Below are 18,937 nucleotides of genomic sequence, written 5' to 3'. Positions count from 1 at the left end.
GTAATATAAAGAAAATCTAAAGATGAATGATTTCACTAAAGACAAGTGTACAAGTAATCACATGTACAACTTCTATTTTGTAGGTTAATCTGTCATTGTATGATCACTGATAAGTAGTTATACAGAAGATATCTGAACTTGATGCGCTTCAGATTACAATGCTGCTAGCACCTTCACAAGACCACAGGAGAAGCTATACCATCTTTGGCATCCATTACTCTGTGTAGTTTCGGATGATTACCAATGTTGCATCAGATAAACATGCTGTAGCTATTTCTGTTACAGATATCCAGTGAGAACGTGGCATTGTTTGGATGCGTCTCACTCTGAGTCCACACTAGTTTCTGGGAAGCACCTGTGCAGGGTTATCAATAAGCCAGTCAGTTTAAAGGAAGAACTTTCCGTTGCACCATCAAAATGGTTAGATTATATTAACATTTAATAGATGAAAGCATAAGACCAATAAAAAAAAAAATCTGATCTGACAGATTCGTAATACAGTATGATTGGATTTCGAATTCTAATGAAAATATACCAAAATGTTTTGGTTTTGATTAGCGTAATGATCTATAGACCCATCAAGGAAATTTGACACAGAAAGGTGTTAACCAATGTTGAACCGCATGAAAGATCATATGAATAAAGAACGAAAGCAGGCGCCTCATCAAACAGCCTAAGTACATTACTTCTAGTTAGTAGCATTTCAAGCCAATAAAGCTAGGCTGAATCAAGAGGGGTAAACAACATCAATGTTATCCAGCAATTCAATCCTAACATCGTCTTAATGCGACACATTTTTCGAAAAGCAAGATCAACCTAAGAGCTCAATAAAACAACTGTGGTGGTGGTAGTTTCTAGAGCCAAACTGAAGAAACAAAAGAATTGAAGTACTTAGACAGCTGGACTTTCCATTAGCAGGACCATATTAGAATACAAATAGCTTTAAAATTTACTGGAAAAAAAGAAAGAAGAGAATGCAGTTGCTAAAATCTGACAAGAGACTTAATAAATGAAACAACAGAAACAATGAATCCTTCCAAGTAAGAAAAATACAAACAATGGTATATCTAAAGCAAAGATCTTACAGTTCTTTTCTGTGATAGTTATGTTGTAAATGCCGTGAATTATGCTGGTGGCTTTTTCCTTGTTTCCACCATCCCAACCTCTCCAAAAATTCTTCAATCAATCTGAGAGAACCCATCAAATAAGACTAATTGCAATTTGAAGTGCATACTATAGCATGGCAGAAAATTCAGAGGCTTGGTTAACACTCACAAGCTGCAGATTGACTTTTGAGAAGAAGCCAGCTCACGGTCTGGAAATGAATCTTCCATCCGGAAGCTCAACCAGACATATAGATCTAAGACCTTCATTTATGACATAAGAGATAGCCAATCAATCTAATTTACAGATATCAGTATAATAGTGTTTGATACTCCTGTATATTCTTAAGAGCATACCATATTATTTCAAAACTTTCTTATAAATTTGGGCATCTTTCAGTCAAATTAAATTATTTCTTTTGGATATAAACAGTAGAATGTCTTGAACTTTCTTATCCATAGAAGCAAAGTGGTCAAATCTTCTCCAATGTCAAAACCATGCTGTTGTACCCTTTAACATTGTGCCTACTAGCCAAATCCTGTTCTTTATAGTTGGGCACATTTAAATCCAATTTTAAAATGCATTGTGCTTAATAAACCAAGTCCTGTTTCTAAAGGTAGATTGATCCTTATATCCAACGTGGGTTTTGTAGCTGTAATCGGTCCTGTCTTAGTCTAAATAGAACCCAGGTGACTAGGTTAAATAACGCTTTCATTCTCAATGTAAAAATTTCTCAGTGTTATGTAAATGTTTCTCAGTGTATTAACTATTTTCTGTAAGTTCTTGAAGATTCCGAAGTAATCAACACACACATTTAGGTTTTCTCCAGAATGGAATATGTTTGTAGTTGCTAGCAAAAGAAAAGGATACTTACCTTGTGAATCGATTCAAGCTCCTTGAGTGCAGTCTGTGATCTTGGCACTTGAAGCGTACCAGGTGTAAATATTTCTTTAAGTCGAACAATGCCTTTCTTTGCATAATTTTCTGCAAACTGAATTTTGGCAATGAAAGTTAATTTCAATTCCATTTAAAACAGATATCTTGATGTAGAAAGAAACCTACTCGCCTGGATCAGACCTTGAGCTGCAACATCATCATTCATGTCTACTGGACTGCAAAACAAAACAATGAACACTAAGTCCTAGCATTTGAAATCAGATGTCACACCCAGAAAATTATTATTATGGTGTTCCAAAAGTATTGACTTACCTGATACAGAAAAGGTACTTATCATACAATCCAAGGGGTAACTCGTCAACAACTGCAGCAACTTTCTGTTGTCAAACAATGAGTAAACAAATATTTATTCCAAGAGCTGCAAGATAATTTAATTGATATAAAATGAGTGACTTCAATGAATTAAACAGGGACTTTCTTTGTCAGTTTGGTTATAAATGCTATTGTGTACGACTGTCTATAAAGGACAACAGATATTCCAGCTAAGCATTTCACTAATGTGGTGGATATGATTTGCTAATGCTCAATATTTTCCTAGTTATGACTTGAAGAGGAGTTCTGACATCAAAATAACATAGATGAAACTTGCACTAATACAAAACATATTGTCAAGCGCCGAGGAAGGATGTCTACCAATATTTCTTCACAGTCAGAAATGAAATAATCAGGAGATAATTTAGCCTTCTCCAAGAATTCCTCCTGCAGTAGAACCAGGTAGCTTTAGAATGAAATTTATATCACTAGATGCCTAACCATTGCTCCAAAATTAGCATGAGTATGTACAGCAACCATGTTGGTAGATCAGAATAAATACAACATTCACAGGTGAAGTGAAGAAGTAAACACAAATTGAACATTTAAAGGTTCGCTGGGCTCTACTAAAGGCATTAGGGACCACACCAATAGAAGCTCTGTGAATAATTAGAAGAAAATCTTGGGTTCAAATTGTTTGATAAAATTCTTTTCGATCAGAAATGCTCTAAGGTAGATCTTAGATTTCATTGACAGGAATTGTTGGCGAGTAAGGAATTACAGAGCTGATCTGGATTGAATGGCAAGCATAATGACAACTGCTACAGTAACAAGTTTGTCATTGGCAAAATAGATGTAGCAATGAAGTAAAACCAGCTAGTATTACTGCACCAACAAAACATGCCACACAAGATTTGCCTATGTAATAGTTTTCAGATAATTCATTATTGACAACAAGAAGATATGCTATCAGAGTGTAAATTGACTGCCAGATCATATACTTCTACATACCAGTAAAGGGTGGAATTTCTTTGTTGGGTGCAATCGTGCATAGAGGGACAAAAGATCAAAGGTGGGAAGAAGTCCAGCACGCTGCATAACAAACAGAAAAATGTAAAAACTATTAAGAACAATAACAATAGGACCATTTCACATTGTTTTGCAATATCAAAGTAGTAACAAAATATTCTTATAAGTAACGCAATAGATAAATCATGATCAAGCTCATCTACTTGGCAGAAGTTGTCTAAAATTGTTCTCATTTGTTGTGGCATGGTGTAAAGAGCACCCAAAGCAAGCTTTAATTTTCTTCTGATTAATTATTCCTAAGCAAAACCTTGCAGGCAAAGTTCAAGAGCAATTTATCTATCATGTATGTCTTCTATATCCATGACAAACTGATTACTCATGTACAATCCCTTGTGCATCCTCTTCAACTGATTAATAGCCAATTATGGTGAATATGTTATAGCTATCATCTAGTTATGAGTAATATAATACTAAAATCATGAGATTCCTGTCTCAGTTCCCCATATAATATTTTGCATAAACATTTTCAACTTGAGAGGGAGATCCAGCATAGTGCTTTCTGCATCTGTACTTTAACAGTTTTTAGTATATACCGATGTAAATTGTTCTACTTAATATCAAGAACTAATTCTGCACATGCACAAGTTCATAAAGTCAAAGCACAAAATAAGTATAACTTCAATTTAGCGAGTATGCTCATCCACCTACAAATTCTATTTAATCAGCAAGGACCAAGAATTCACCTCCAAAACAGGAGAAGAAGATTTAAGAGAAGAGTGCAGCAAAGGTAGATCTTCGGCACCTATACAAGTCACTTCACCAACAGGAAATTTAGATCCATACCTCCCAGCCCTCCCTGTTCATTCAAGTAGAAGGCACCTTTAAGCGAAGGGGACGACCAAAACTAACATGGAAGAAGGTAGAAAGAAAAATAAGAAAAGGCTCAACACATGATTTTACATAGCACATGGTGAGAGCTTTCCCCTCTGGAAAGTAGACCTTTAGCCTCCAGTTTTTGTTGATTAAAAAAGAGAAAAGAAAAAAGAGGATACTGTGTCATCATTTTCCTACCAAAGAGCTAGTAAACTTTCTGCAACAAACATCTAAATTTTCATCTAAACTTAACTCCCTAGTCTTGACTCAAAAGTATAATGATACAAACAAGAAATTATTTGAAGGAGCATGATCATCAAACACAAGTAGAGCAGAAGAGCAGTTCTTGCATAGCTGTTTCATGTGTATGGTAGCAGTTGCTAAGTGCCAACAAGAAGAATTAGGCAGACTGTTTCTTATATTCTTAATTCTTCTGACAGGTAGATCATAAGAAAGACTACTATTTCAAACTAAAATAACTCTGAAGATGAGTAAAAAATGATAATAATCAAGATTTAGGAGTAACTATGATACCTGCAATCTGTTTGATTTCGGGTACGGTGAGTTCTCGAGTATACACACCATCAAACTTCTTTAGAGTTGAAAAAATGATTCTAGAAATGTTCAGATTAAGACCCATCCCAATAGCATCACTGGCTACTAGAACATCGAATTCACTGCTTTCGTCATTGAACATAGTTGCCTGGAAGCTTAAATAGCAAAGTCAATCAGCTAACCCATTGGATGACAGCATTCAGCAGCAGAATGAGACTACTTTAAGACCAGTTTGTCAGGGATTGCCATGAATTTTGAATCATACTAATTGCACCTATTGGCTAAAACTAAAATTTGCAATTCGTGATTGAATTTGATGGCCCAACTAGTTGGCAATTTGGCATAAGCTTCTTTTTCTGTATAACTACAAAGTTGCACTCAACATAATTGGGCTCACTAGCAGGAGTTCTTGTTGCAATCAGCACAGATTGAGTAGAGACAGACTACTAAAACTTTCTTTGTCAATTGTAAGAAGTAGCACAATGGAGCAATTAATTATGAGCATTACAACTATATGTAAGACATCTGAAAAAAGATGAAAAATATATAGATATAGCTAGCTTGACAAGAAATCCCTAAGAGAATCAGGTAATCATAAGAAAGAATAACTTAACAGAAGAAATTATATCTGAAAATATGCAGAATAAACTTAGCAGTTTAGTGGCCCTGATTCCTAAACAATTTAAATAGTGAGAAAAATTTCTTGTGTCACAACAGAAACATACTACCTAGTAATCACTCATTTGGTCTTGTTAGACTGTACCTGCTTTGTTCGAGTTTCTGGTGGCAATGAGCCATAGACTACAGAACAGAGATGCTTTCCCCCATTTTCAATTCTTTTCTGTATAGCAGATAAAAAGAATATGAGATACTATAGACAGATCTATCACATGCAGCATGGGATCCCTCACACTCTATCAAGTTTGTTTACATAAATAGCTACATCCATTACTCGATTTAATTACTACGATAAGAACATACTCAAGCAGCATTCATAAACTTAGTACTAACCTTTAACTTATATAACTCACGTCTTGAAAATGTGACGATGCAATCACCAGTCTTAACATTCGAAAAAGAACCAAGTGGAAATTTTAAAGGGATCAATGGGGAGAGTCTTTCATAATATTGAACCTGAGAAATAGCATAATGTAGTTATCTAAGTTAGAATGGTAAACAGAGACTACAGATACCTGAAAGTATCCCAAATATTCCTATGTATATAATCCACTGAGATATCAACAACTGAAAAACGCACAGAAAAATGAAATACTGTACCGAGCAGCAATAAGTCATATAGAGATTATAAGTTGCAATTGCTATCCAGCATACAAGTCAAATACAACTACAGGAGTAAAGTTTGGTTATTCGGTAGAGTGATGACGTTGACTAAAGATGGATATGCAAAATGAATCTTTATATTTACAAAACTGTTATATTAGCTCAATAACTTTAACCACAAAAGAATTACACTTTGGTGATATTTAACTAATGGCACATCACGGGTTATGTTGATTATGCATATCCTTATTTCAATATTCAAGTTGAACATATTAACAATTATTACATTATTCTGAATTCTGATACTATCAAACACCAAAGCATGCTATTAGAATTTTGTACTAAACAATCTTTAGGATAGTAACGTCTAATCAAACTTATTATATGGTACACAAGAGAATTATGATACAGGCGAGCAATTACTATCTACAGACTCTAAAGATAAACAACCTTAACCACATCTCCAGTGACCTCAAGTATTCTCTGAATAAGAGGAACAGCAGCTGGATCACCACAAACATGAAGTTCATCTGAAGAAATCCCTAGCAGCGCACGTGTGAATGAAAACCCCCTCGTTCTACAACCGACCATCTATTAAAAGCAAAATAACAAGGGAAGATAAGAAACTACAAAATAACAATGTGCCAAAAGACATTGAGATAGCTATCCACTATGAAGATGCGATGTAGCTTTAATACAGTCTACCGATATTTGATGCAAACATTGCAGAAAAAATTTACATACCTGAATTTCATCAATAACAACACATTGGTAATCACTTGTCACATCAGCCATTTCAACTGTTATAGAACTATGCTTTGCACCATCAATTTCCTCTCGTTCTTGTCCAGTAATCAAGTTACATGGAACATTTGCTCTGTTTAATCTTTGTGCCACCTCCCATGCCAGTAGCCTTAAAGGTCCACAGTACAATCCTTCAACAAACAATAGTATACTAATTCTAAATTTCTAATGAGCGAATAAACATGCGATTTAGTATTAAAATAAAATTATAGTACCTGAAGAGCTAGATTCTAATCGCTTTAGAGCATTATATGTCTTGCCACTGTTTGTAGGACCCACGTGTAAAAATACATTGCGCTTCTTTCTCCGTGCGTTTGGATACCATGTATGAGGACGACTACATCAAAGTTGGCAATGGAAATTTCATCACAACGTTTTCATAATCAATACATAAAGCAAGCAAAGCTAATAGTCAAAGCTGTGATATGTAGTGCATGCTAGATGTTATCGAACATTAAGCCCCATTTGACAAAGTCAAAAGGCCACTTTACAAAATCATTATACTCTTATCTCACGGAACATACTAACTGTCAGCTCATGAGTTGAAATTGATGACGGAGAACAGGAAAATTTTTGCCTAGAAACTAAGCACAAAGGAATGGTTTCCTGAGCAAAATTCTTGAAGTAATTCTATCCTTTCACCACTAAAATGAGAGAGAAAGGTAAATCATGATTATCCGGTACAACAAATAAAGTGAATGTAAGAAAGAACTCACACATGCACAAACACCGAAATCCACCCTTCCCGCATGAATATACACACAAATGCGGAGGAGTGACAGCGATGGGATTTCATTTGCTATATTTCACCTCAGCCTAACATTTTAAAGAAATTTCGTAATTGCAAAGAGTGACATCCTGAGGAGCATATTGAGACTGGATTCATTCTCTAATTTTCTAAAGTGTGTTAATCTTAAAATCAATCAGGGAAAGGGCTAACAAATTTTGCAGCAGTGATTATTATTTTATCCTCATCTGTCATGTATATTGGATGACCCGACTAAATTGACTTAAATGAAAGAACCGTGAAGGCAAGATGGGCACTGAGGATATGAGTAGCAGAAATATGTCTAGGAATATTTTTTAATAAAACTAAGAATTGTAAGGGCAAGGTGTAACTAGAGAAGCATACATATGAAATTAATATGAGGGAGTTTAAAAAAATAATGAAGTACATGTACTAAGGGGTGGGTTCTTGACAAGGAGATGCTTGGGAGCATGTCCAGATACGGGGACAGGAGTAACATCAGAAAAGTAAAGGCAAAAGATTTCAAATGTTGCAGCAAACGTTATCCTCAATAGGAATAATTGCCAGGCAAAGGTTTGTATATCCATATTCGGTCCATCCGCAAATAATTTGGTTATATACCTTATCATTCTAGTAGTGCAGCAAATGCATTCTTACGTTAAATCAGTCAAGTCAAACTTCCCCAAGTCGTGGTAGGCACGCAAAGACCCTAAATTGCATTGCGCGTGTATCCAGGAGTTACGGTCAATAGCCAACACCACCGAGCAAAAAATGAAATCTGCAAATAATACATACCATGTTAGACAAAATTTTCAACCAAATCCACCCTAGTATCTACAAAAACTTTTGTATCTCTTCAGAGGTGCGTAGATAATTGAGAAGAATAAATTCAGTCCTGTTCGTCATTACATCGAACAACCAGTTAAAACCAAATCCATGAACAAGATCGTCTAATGGAACCCATTATCTCATGCCAAGATTGCATCGTTCATTTCGCAATACCGCTTGAGCAAAGAATCAAACATTTGTCGGGCAAACACCAAAATCAAGAACTAATCATCCAAAACGCTACTTTTTGGCAACAGTAACGGACGGAAAGACGATTAGTACACGAACCACGAGTAAGAGAACGGATTAAAGAGGAGGAAGGGGACTTGCGAAACAGAAGAAAACGGGCCATTGTCATCGATGATATTCTCTGGATTTCTCTTCTAATTTGTCTTCGAGGTTGCTCGAAGGCATCAATTAGGTGGGAAAAAAGAGTCGGTGAAGGGGATGGAGCAGAGACTAAGACGACCGAGGGGGCTCCAGCCGGGAACGCTCGTCAGTCGGGAACTTCAAAAGGGCAAAACTAGTCGATTTGTGTAGTCTTGATGTAGGATGATGAGAGGTCAATCCTGGACGTCCAATGTCGACGGGCAAAATAGTAATCATACGAACGCTTTCCTTTGGTTAGTGATGCTAATTGCAAAACCACCAGATTAACTCAAATTTTCCTCTATGCATTCTAAAATCATATTTTATTTCTCTCTCTTCTTGTATTATTTATTGAAAGAATATTATCTTATATATGTGTATCCTTCATAATCCAGAATTCCAGATCCAGTAGAATAGGTTCCCCGCCCCCCCCCCCCCCCCCCCCAAAAAAAACAAAAAAAATCTCCTTTTCACTCTTCATTCAGCTTACAACCCACCATCGCAAATGAGGTACGACTACTTGGTCAAGGATCACGATAGGGAGAAGCTCTGCTACTGCCTCTCTCAACTTTGGCCTTCCATAATTGCGTCTAGCGAAGATGATAGCTTATGACCTATGCACTGCCTAAGACCCCAAGAGTCATCCCTTCCCTTGTGACGGGATCGCGGGAGAGGAAGAATATAAAGGAAAAATTAAAATTAAAAAAAAAAACTAGCTCTTTGAAAGAAGAGTAAATACAGAGGCAACAAACACCTTTAGCTCTGGGGCTCTGCCAATCATAGGTAGCAAGCAACAGAAGAGAATGACAATGATATCTAAGAAAATACGAGGAAAGAAGCCTACGATTGCAGTACACGGGTACACCATACATGTGGGCTAACAATTAATAGTTAATTTGGTGCCAAAGCTACTTTGGAGATGTATACATCTTTCATTCTTTCTATGTGAAGAGCTTCAGAAAATGACACGGAGAAAAAGGCCAAGATGGAGTACAGGATCCACTCCCTCTCTCTCTCTCTTTCTCTCTTTTCTCTCTGGTTGATACTAAGGAACCGTTAAAGGAATGAGGGCTAAGTGAGATTGGGGAGAAGTTTTTAAAGCTGAAAAGTAAAAGAAAGAGAGATACTTTGCTCAAAGTACGGACCAAGGATCTCGTATGAGTTTGACTGCCCCCACTCTCCATCATCAAATACGTCCAGCTTCTTAAGGTTAACAAACTGCTTCTTAGTGTGTGTGTGTATATATATATAAATAAATAGTGTTGCCATCTTCTGTATTTTAGATTTTCTCCATGAAAAGGTTACTGTTTTAAAGAACATTCCATATGAAAGTACTTTTTGATAATTATCGTCTTTGTGAATATACGAGAAGATGCTAATTAGTTAACAGGAGCAATATTCATGATATGCATACACGATAAAAGCCAGAACATAGTATCTAGTTTTGGATGTTTTATTATGAAGATTAGTGCCTTGATCTGGACTGGTTGGTGGACATATCATAGAATAGAGGCCAATTAAGGCCAACTCATTGATTATGAAATGGATAGTAGATATCAAAAGGGCAGCGGACCGCCACGTCATCATGGCACTTTAAAATCAAAATCTTGGTTGGATATTGTCTTAGAAGAGCATGGATCAGCAGCCAATTTAAGTAGTAGCCTAGTAGTAGGTTGAGGTGGTGCATACTGATATCAGTTTTGGGGATTCTCATTTTGGAGATTAGGAGAAGAATATGCACGGCGTTCATTATCATTAGTATGGCATTTTTTTTTTAATGTTCCAATCATTTAGTTTATTGCTGCACTTGATAAGCAAACTAAAGTTTTCCTGCAAATTGGAAGTTTGAACTCAATCTTATATGCTCTGAAAACAGAAAAATAATGAAGCTTGAGCACAATGTCCTATGGTGGTCAAAAATCTTTGGGAAGCTAGCATTGGGGGAGCCCATAGCCTAGATATACAAAGAAAGGTTATGATTAATTCAACAAGAACGCCACACTATTGAAATCGCGAACACAAACTCGAGGAGGAAAAGATGTATTTTAAACTAGATTAAATTCTTTATACCTTATCTTAGGATTCTTCAAAACTCGTGTTGCCGTCCGTGGGTTATCGAGAAAAGAAATGGCCACAGCACTTCTTTTAATAATCTCCTCTTGAAATTAGAGAAGAGAGAGTTTTCTTTGGTTTCGATCAACTAGAAGAGAGAGTTAAGCAAAGCAAAGATGCTTTTCTATTATCTGAAAACGAAAAGGACAACGGCGAGTTGACCAATTATATATGGATGGGTAAATGTATGTGTATAATTGGTAACCTGGATTCAATAGAAGCAGGAGAAGTAAGCTAACAAACAGTTATACAGTCCATTAACTATTTATTTACTTGTACTAGGAGAGGAGAGACAGGTGCCTAGATGAAGTGCCCAAAGTTCCGAAGTCCCAGTACCAGTGGGAGGTTGGGGAGCACTGAAAAGCCCTGCCCGAGAATGCCCACAACTAGGAAAAATTCCAAACACACATTTAAAGGAAATTCTTCTCCGTCACCCAAAGCAAAGCAGTATCCATGCAGACACAGTTACCTAAACACAAGGTAAAATTTCGAAAGAAAGAAAGAAAAGAAAGAGAGATCTTACTTGCCTTTACCCTTTTCCTTTTAGCTGCTTTTACTTGTCCCTGCCGAATGGGGGAGCCCAACGGAGGAGGGGAGTCTTGTAGCTTGGTAGTAGTTAAGCAATGCCCAGGAACAACCAGTACTATCCCATTTCTCTCTCATAGATTTTTATTTTTATTTTTATTTTTATATAGGACCATCTTTTATTCGCTGCCTATTTTGGGTTTGCCTTGGATTTGGAGTAACAACAGTACAGAGGAGAGAGAGAGAGAGAGAGAGAGAGAGAGAGAGAGAACTTTATTCTGTTCAAAATTGGATACTTTAATCAACTCCTTGGAACGAGGATTTGAAGGCGAGACGACTCCCTCTCTTCTCTTCCACCCAGCAATTAGTAGACTTGCTCTCTCTGCTGCTTGCATTGCTTCCGTCTGCCCAAAAGTCCTGCCTTTGTTCTTCCATATACACCTCGAGTTCTCTTTTTCGCTTCCACTGCTCCAATCCCTGAGTTCGTCACCATCGTAGTTCAATCTCAAAACCCCTTTGTTAAATGCCACAAGACCCGTTCTACTTGGATAAATAGAATCCTGCAAAGATCCTATCTTTCTTCTTTTTTGGTCTTATTGGACGACAAAATTTTTTTTGGAAATTTTGTTCTGTTTTCTGCCAAATCATTGCTTGTTAACTGCCTCTGACAAGAATCCAACAAATAGTTTTGAGGACGGGAAGTGGCTTCTTTGTCTTTAGTCTCTCCTTTAAGAGAAAACTCAGAAGACATCACTGTCTCGCCTTTCGTTTCATTCCAAGACAAACCCAGATGTCCGGAGAGCTATAGCAGGGGAAGGGGGGCAACCATTTCGAACCTCTGTATGAGGGAGCTCTGGAGCAATGAGAGATGAGAATCCAAAGAAAAGCAAGGTGTTTGGCAGATTCGATCTCTTTCTCCACTGGGTTTTTTTTTTCCATTGCTCTGCTCACTCGTACTGATCATGTCCTCGGTCCTCGGTTTCTTCTTTTAGCTCTCATGGTCGAAGTCCTTGATGAGGAAATGGTTCAACATAAAGAGCAAAGCTCAGGACTTTCATGCAGATGATGTTGTTCGCAGAGGTGGGTATCTCTTTCTTCAATCCATGCATTCTCATGTACTGGTTTCTTTCTTCTGACCTCTTTGTTTGATTCGAAATTCTAAGTTCCTTTAATTTCTCAAGTTTCAGTCTTCTCCTGGGTTTTTCTTTTTTCTTCTCATACGACTTGATGATTATAGACTATAATTTACTCTTCTGCAGATTAAAAAAAATTATGCTTTTAATTCATAGTTGGTACCGTTCAAATTCTTGACTCTTCTGCATATTACTGCTAGCAGCAGCAGTGTCTTCCTTTGTCTTTTGTCTTGAAACGTGTGTTCCTTACAGGAGGTGATGAGGAATGGAGGAGCAGCTTCTCAGAGAGGGAAGCATGCACCATCAAGAAAAGCAAGACAGGTAATACAGCAACAGTAGCATGCCTTACCCTCGCATCTTTGGACCACATTAGAAGGCTGCTAACTTTACTTTTACTTCTACTGTATCTTCCTCTCTCTAATTCCTTTGGATCGTAGCCTCTTTGGTGTTCCTTTTCTTCTCTTCATTTCTCACACTAACTATGATTTGGGTCCGCAGGAAGATTCTCCAGGAAGAATAAGGATCGAGCTCGCCGAGGAAAGATTGACCTTGATGCGGCTGAAGCTACTGTCACTTTAGACTACAGGTATCCCATATCAGTTTCGCAATCAGAATTCACTTGGCATGCTTTAAATGTAATTTCCTTATGATATGTCTCTACTCTCCCAATCTCTTTGAGATAGGATCTTTGTTGCGACGTGGAACGTGGGCGGCAAATCCCCCCCGAGTCATATGAATCTTGAGGATTGGCTCCATACATCACCTCCTGCAGATATATATGTATTGGGGTATATTCTTTGACTTTAAATTTATCCTACATCATCGAAAATTCAATATTCCAGCTGCAGAACTTCAAATGACCAATTGTTGGTTCTTTTGGTTTATTAGTTTTCAGGAAATTGTTCCTCTGAATGCCGGGAATGTTCTGGGAGCTGAAGATAATGGTCCCGCGAGGAAATGGGTTGCACTTGTTCGGAAGACGCTGAACAATCTTCCAGGCACAAGCAGCAATGGAAGCAATCAGACGCCTTCTCCTGTACCTAACCCTGTTGTGGAGTTGGATGACGATTTTGAGGGCTCATCAACAAGACAGAATAATTCATCATTCTTCCACCGTCGGTCCTTCCAGGCCCTGAGTCGTAGTTTAAGGATAGATGGAGATATAGTGCCACCACAACCAAGGCTGGAACGTCGGTATAGCGTCTGCGACAGGGTTATCTTTGGGAGCAGACCAAGTGATTTTGATCCTAATTTCAGATGGGGTGGGTCTTCTGATGATGATAATGTTGCTGGGGATTCTCCCAGTACCATGCACTTCTCACCGATGTCTCATGGCTACAGTAATGCCTCAACAATGGAGGAAAGAGATAGGTCAACAGGACGCTCTAGGTATACAGAACTTATTTTCTGTTAATAATTTGCTCGTACTATAGCAAAACTTTTTTTTCTTTTTTTCTTTTGGATTAAAGCTACTATAGCAAACTTCATTTCGTATTCTCCACATTCATTGTGGCTTCTGGACTACATATTCTCTTTCATGGATTCTAATTCTTAACTTCTTTTTCCTAAGTTGCCATCATCCGAAAAATAACAACCTAACTTCTTGGATTTATTAGGTACTGTCTGGTTGCAAGTAAACAGATGGTCGGGATATTTCTGATGGTTTGGGTCCGGAGTGAAATAAGGGACGATGTAAGGAATCTGAAGGTCTCTTGTGTTGGAAGAGGACTAATGGGTTATCTTGGAAACAAGGTAAAACTTCAAGGTTCAAGGTACTTTACCTGAATCTGCTAATATGTCATTAACTAGGACTATCCATGTTTAGTTATTTACCTATTTGAATGGTTGAACTATAAAGTATTGCCATGGTAGTACTATATTACCTATTATCTTATGCGCCTTATCGATTATTTATGCAATATCCAAATTAATTTGGAATACTCCTAGAGCCACATGGTGCTTCTCAAGACTGGTTCTTTTGCTGGTTTAAACTTGTGATATGATCTAAACTTCTTAGAAAAGACAATCTAAAACTTGTTTCTTCCAGGGTTCAATTTCAATTAGCATGTCTTTGCACCAAACAAGCTTCTGCTTCATCTGCAGCCATTTGACTTCGGGGCAGAAGGAAGGGGATGAACTTCGGAGAAATTCTGATGTTTTGGAAATCCTGAGAAAGACTAGATTTCCACCAGTCCATGGGCTATGTGATGAGAAGGCGCCTGAAACTATCTTTGAGCATGAGTAAGCCTCCATCAGATAGCTCACTGACCAATCTTGAGACATGTTATTTTTTATATTTGATCATATATTTATCCATATCTTTCTGTGTTTATGTTGTAGTCGAATCATATGGCTTGGGGATTTGAATTACCGGATAGCTCTTTCATATCGATCTGCAAAGGCTCTTGTTGAAATGCGCAATTGGAAAGCCTTGTTGGAAAAGGATCAGGTATTTGAGTGCTCCTTTAATTCAATACATCTTATATCATTTCTTCCTTGATGCAGCCCTAAAGTAGCGTAACTCTTTCTCAAACCTTGCTGGAATATTTCTTGGTGTTATATGGAATACTTTGTGTTTTCTTATGCTTTACTTTACCTTCCTTCTCTAAATAAATGCTGTGTTCCTCACAGAAGATTTCTTGTGATGTAGAGAAAGCCATGGTCCTAAAGTAATCCTTGGACATTGGTCTAAACCTTTTGAACTTTTCTTTACCAGCTTCGGATAGAACAAAGATGCAGACGTGTCTTTGAGGGCTGGAATGAAGGAAGAATATATTTCCCTCCCACATACAAATATTCAAACAATTCAGATAGATATGCTGGAGATGACATGAATCCAAAAGAAAAGCGTCGAACACCTGCATGGTCAAATATTAGAACTAAAAGCATACTACTTTTGACCATTTTTATGGTTTGTTAATCTTATGAGTTTGCTTGCTTATCAGGTGTGATCGTATCTTGTGGTATGGAAGAGGTCTCAACCAGCTTTCTTATGTTCGTGGGGAGTCTAGGTTCTCTGACCACAGACCAGTTTATAGCATCTTCATAGCTGAGGTTGAATCTATCAACCATAGCCGAATCCAGAACACGAGTTACTCTAGCTCCCGAGTAGATATTGAAGAACTCCTTCCATATTCACATGACTATACAGAACTTGGTTTTTATTGAAAGGGTTCATTCAGAACTTGAGTTTCTTGTGGAGCAATGCTAGTTTTCATTTGATAAGACAGAAAGGTCCTTTTGACTCCATTCATCTCTGCAAAAAATTTACATAACCTGCAACATGTTCCTCATCTCAGAATCTGTATTCTTGATCTCCTGCAGGAATCTCATTAGCAAAAGGTTTAATGAGTGAATCAAGCCTAAGCTACTGCTTTTTCTAACGTGAGCGATGAGGATTTAATACCCATAATTTATTTTTCGTTAGGTGTGACAGATATATCAGGTCTGATACTACAACTAACTGCAGACATTTTGTTTGATCTTTCTCTTCTTTTTATTGACAGCTAACTTCAACTGGGAAGCTCTGAATATCATGATTTTAGAAGAAGAGTTTCAAGCATTAATCCACCTATTTACGGTACATCTTCTGAGGAAATAGGTATGCAACAAATAATTACCAGCTGTTTTGTGAACTGCTGATTCTACAAATGGAGTTTTATTTTGTATTTGTTGACTTCCCCATTTCTTTTTCTCCCGCAAACTAGTACTACCTTCATCCTTAAATCATATTAAACTTCAAATAACTCATTAAAATGTAACTCCTGTAGTTCCATCTTTTTCCCGGGCTAGTCGGACATATCCTGCGTCGATTTTCCTTTTGCAGAGGTGTAAGAGGAGCCCATTCGCCCTATATTTTCTTACTGATGTCCCATATATGGGATGGATGTGTCAAACTTTGCATGGTATCTTTTGCAGGAATACTGTTCAGTCTTAACAAAGTCAGAGTCTTTAAACATGATCACTGGAAAGTAATTCTGCATTATATTGCTCATAGGCTCATCGTACCCACTCTAAGTTCTCAGAGCTCCCAGCAACAGAAAGTGATGCAGCACTGTACCGACACAGAAGAAGCTTTATTCATATATTCTTTTGCTAGTTAACAGATTTTTAGCAACCCTAGATAACAAAGGCTCTCCTCGGAGACACTGACGGCACGCGTACAGCAACTGAACAACATCAGACATATATACATTGGATTCTTTATATGATTCTTTTGTTCAGACTGTACAACATTTTTGTAGTTTTTGGTAGGAGAAAAAAAAAAGGAGGATGGATGTGCAACCACCTATCGAGTGTGTATACTTCTTTTTCTATTTCTGAAGTTGGAAAGGGCAATGGAGTTCTGGATGCATACTCATTGTTGTGGAGATGAAAGGAGTGTAGGTTATCATATGTTGCTCAGGGGCACGTCTTTGATGATTTAAGCGGCAAAAAGGCTATTCCATTGAGTTTAAGTCTTCAGAATAGTTTTGTTCTACACTCTCTCTCTCTCTTTTGTATGAATTGTAAAAGTCAAGAAAAAGGACAGGAGGGTTGGCATCTCTAGGAACATATTCTCCATGTCTTGAAAAAGAGAAGAATCTATGCCAGATATATAAAGCCCATAAGTAAATAATATATTTACCTTGTTATATATATATGTGTGTGTGTGTGTGTGTGTGTTGTTGCATGGACTATTCAACTAAACATTTGGTAGGCTTTGCTTACATCCTTGAGAATTGTTCTTATCCTTCTCTCTGTGGGTTGTGTACAGAACAGTACTCTTGTGTGTTTTAAAGTCATGATTTGTCTACACCTGCTTTTTTTTGCTCCATGTGTCCTCTGCGCATGTTCATCTTTTGTCACGTCAAGTATTTTTATTGCATGAGTAGCCTCTTTGGAGACGTCCCATAGAAACTATTAGATGAGTAGCTTTGCTTTCCATCTGGGTGGAAGTGAAAACAAATACATAACTGAGAGCTGAAGTTTATTTGAAGAGTTCAAAATAAAATATAAATAAATAAAAATCTAAATATATAGAACTATTCGTGCAGATTTCAAATCGATCTCCAATATCCTGTGCAGCTTATAAATAGTCTACAAATTCAAATATTATAGACCGGAGGAGGAGGAGGAGGAGGAGGAGGAAATAATCTCAATCAGCGTTGGACTTGGAGAGCAAATTAATGGCAATGACATCCAAATGCAACTTCGAAAACGGAAGATGGGAGAGAAAAGCCAGTATGCATGATTTGACCTTGATAGGAAGATAGGTAGACGAGAGTCATAATACCAGGCAAGTTGCTGTGTGCCCAAAGTGGTATGGGACCTAAGAATCTGGTTTCACATCAACCACAGTAATCATATGGATATGCAACTAAAAACTGCATGAATCTAGCCTGCTCTTGATGATTGGATACCACTAAGAATCCATCGTCTATTGGGAGATTATTTTGGTCAATTATAATTACGAACAAGTTGTCCTTGGGAATGCGGGATTTGCGTGTGGTAGAAGTTGTCAGATTCTTGAAGGAAGGAAGGAAGGAAGGAAGAAAAGAAGAAAGAAAGGAGAGAAAGTACACACACCTGCAGAGATTAATAAGATCTGAGGAGCCCCCGGTGTTGCCGCTGCTAGCTGTTTGCTATGAAGAACTGGAACACGTGTGTCACTCACTTATTGTATCTTTATATATTAACTATTGCTTGAGATGTTTGGCGTGAAGGATCTGATAGGAGGAGGTGAGGACGAAGTCAGATCACTGTGACCCAGAAAACCATGCCACTTCTGCAACCGTACGTGTTCACGTGTACTTACACATCTGAGACTCAGAACTCTGAAGAGAGTTTTCTTCTCTCTTTGTGTTGTGTTGTGTTGTGTTGCTCACGGCCTCTTCTTCTCTTATCTCCTTCCTGTGATTCGTACACTCCTATTTATTAGCTTGGTCAGGTCAACCAAACAGAAGAAGCCAACAACAAACACAGATCCAAATTGTTAATTGTTTTGGAATGGAACCTTGTTGCTCGGGAAACAGCTCTGCTGGTTTGCTTAGAATTGAAGTAAAATGAGGACATGTTCATGAATAAATAAATATTTTTATTCTATTTTATATATAGTGTTTGGTCGAAGAAAGAAAAATAAATGCTGGAATAAGAACATGAAACAAAATGTTACCATGGTAATAGTTGAAATAAGAGATAAAAAACAATCAAAATAAATATTTATTTTTTTTGAAAAAAAAGAATAGAAAATAACTAAATAGTTCTAAAACTACTTATCAATCGTAATTTTATTTTACAACTATTACACACTATCTTCTTGGCTTAACTTAATCGGTCATAATTTACACAATATAAATATTATGAATATCTTAATTTATTAGCCTTA

General features: G+C 37.3%; 2 protein-coding genes across 6 annotated transcripts; one reads left to right on the top strand and one right to left on the bottom strand.

Moving 5' to 3' along the window:
* Position 1: 1 nt before the first annotated feature.
* Positions 2 to 9,074, bottom strand: LOC140774313 (ATP-dependent RNA helicase SUV3, mitochondrial). 5 transcript variants are annotated; one of them, XM_073117255.1, is made up of 17 exons: positions 8,762 to 9,073; positions 8,261 to 8,381; positions 7,071 to 7,192; positions 6,796 to 6,986; positions 6,502 to 6,642; positions 5,782 to 5,904; positions 5,534 to 5,611; positions 4,750 to 4,918; positions 4,086 to 4,198; positions 3,325 to 3,405; positions 2,695 to 2,760; positions 2,314 to 2,378; positions 2,171 to 2,216; positions 1,979 to 2,095; positions 1,276 to 1,367; positions 1,086 to 1,187; positions 2 to 355 (listed from the first exon to the last, which is right to left on the bottom strand). In XM_073117255.1, the coding sequence occupies exons 1-17, from the start codon at positions 8,787 to 8,789 to the stop codon at positions 322 to 324; spliced, it is 1,689 nt and encodes a 562-aa protein (XP_072973356.1). In that variant the 5' UTR covers positions 8,790 to 9,073; the 3' UTR covers positions 2 to 321. The 5 variants fall into 5 exon arrangements, 3 of the variants coding, with proteins under 3 accessions (XP_072973356.1, XP_072973354.1, XP_072973357.1); XM_073117253.1 differs by having other exon boundaries at positions 8,720 to 9,071; XM_073117256.1 differs by lacking the exon at positions 8,762 to 9,073 and having other exon boundaries at positions 6,796 to 6,964; positions 8,261 to 8,278.
* A 2,677-nt stretch (positions 9,075 to 11,751) lies between these two features.
* LOC140774199 (type I inositol polyphosphate 5-phosphatase 4) lies at positions 11,752 to 17,171 on the top strand. The gene is made up of 15 exons (XM_073117091.1): positions 11,752 to 12,328; positions 12,430 to 12,517; positions 12,823 to 12,891; positions 13,069 to 13,156; positions 13,254 to 13,358; positions 13,459 to 13,959; positions 14,187 to 14,322; positions 14,618 to 14,811; positions 14,911 to 15,019; positions 15,287 to 15,435; positions 15,516 to 15,804; positions 15,895 to 15,954; positions 16,077 to 16,171; positions 16,341 to 16,398; positions 16,489 to 17,171. The coding sequence occupies exons 1-11, from the start codon at positions 12,299 to 12,301 to the stop codon at positions 15,736 to 15,738; spliced, it is 1,692 nt and encodes a 563-aa protein (XP_072973192.1). The 5' UTR covers positions 11,752 to 12,298; the 3' UTR covers positions 15,739 to 15,804; positions 15,895 to 15,954; positions 16,077 to 16,171; positions 16,341 to 16,398; positions 16,489 to 17,171.
* The last annotated feature ends 1,766 nt before the right edge of the window (positions 17,172 to 18,937 follow it).

Source organism: Typha angustifolia, chromosome 13 (genome assembly GCF_048772165.1).
Source record: "Typha angustifolia cultivar Huaian chromosome 13, ASM4877216v1, whole genome shotgun sequence".
Lineage (NCBI taxonomy): Eukaryota > Viridiplantae > Streptophyta > Magnoliopsida > Poales > Typhaceae > Typha > Typha angustifolia.
This window is presented reverse-complemented; position numbering and strand designations above follow the sequence as displayed.

Excerpts from the sequence above, each read along its gene's own strand:
- LOC140774199 (XM_073117091.1), top strand. The coding sequence starts at position 12,299 with ATGAGAGATGAGAATCCAAAGAAAAGCAAG. Across the intron at positions 14,323-14,617 it reads TGGGTTATCTTGGAAACAAG|GGTTCAATTTCAATTAGCAT; the intron begins GTAAAACTTCAA and ends TGTTTCTTCCAG. Across the intron at positions 15,436-15,515 it reads AAGCGTCGAACACCTGCATG|GTGTGATCGTATCTTGTGGT; the intron begins GTCAAATATTAG and ends CTTGCTTATCAG.
- LOC140774313 (XM_073117253.1), bottom strand. The coding sequence starts at position 8,789 with ATGACAATGGCCCGTTTTCTTCTGTTTCGCAAGTCCCCTTCCTCCTCT. Across the intron at positions 1,368-1,978 it reads AGCTTGAATCGATTCACAAG|GTCTTAGATCTATATGTCTG; the intron begins GTAAGTATCCTT and ends TCATAAATGAAG. Across the intron at positions 356-1,085 it reads AACTATCACAGAAAAGAACT|GTGCTTCCCAGAAACTAGTG; the intron begins GTAAGATCTTTG and ends AACCCTGCACAG.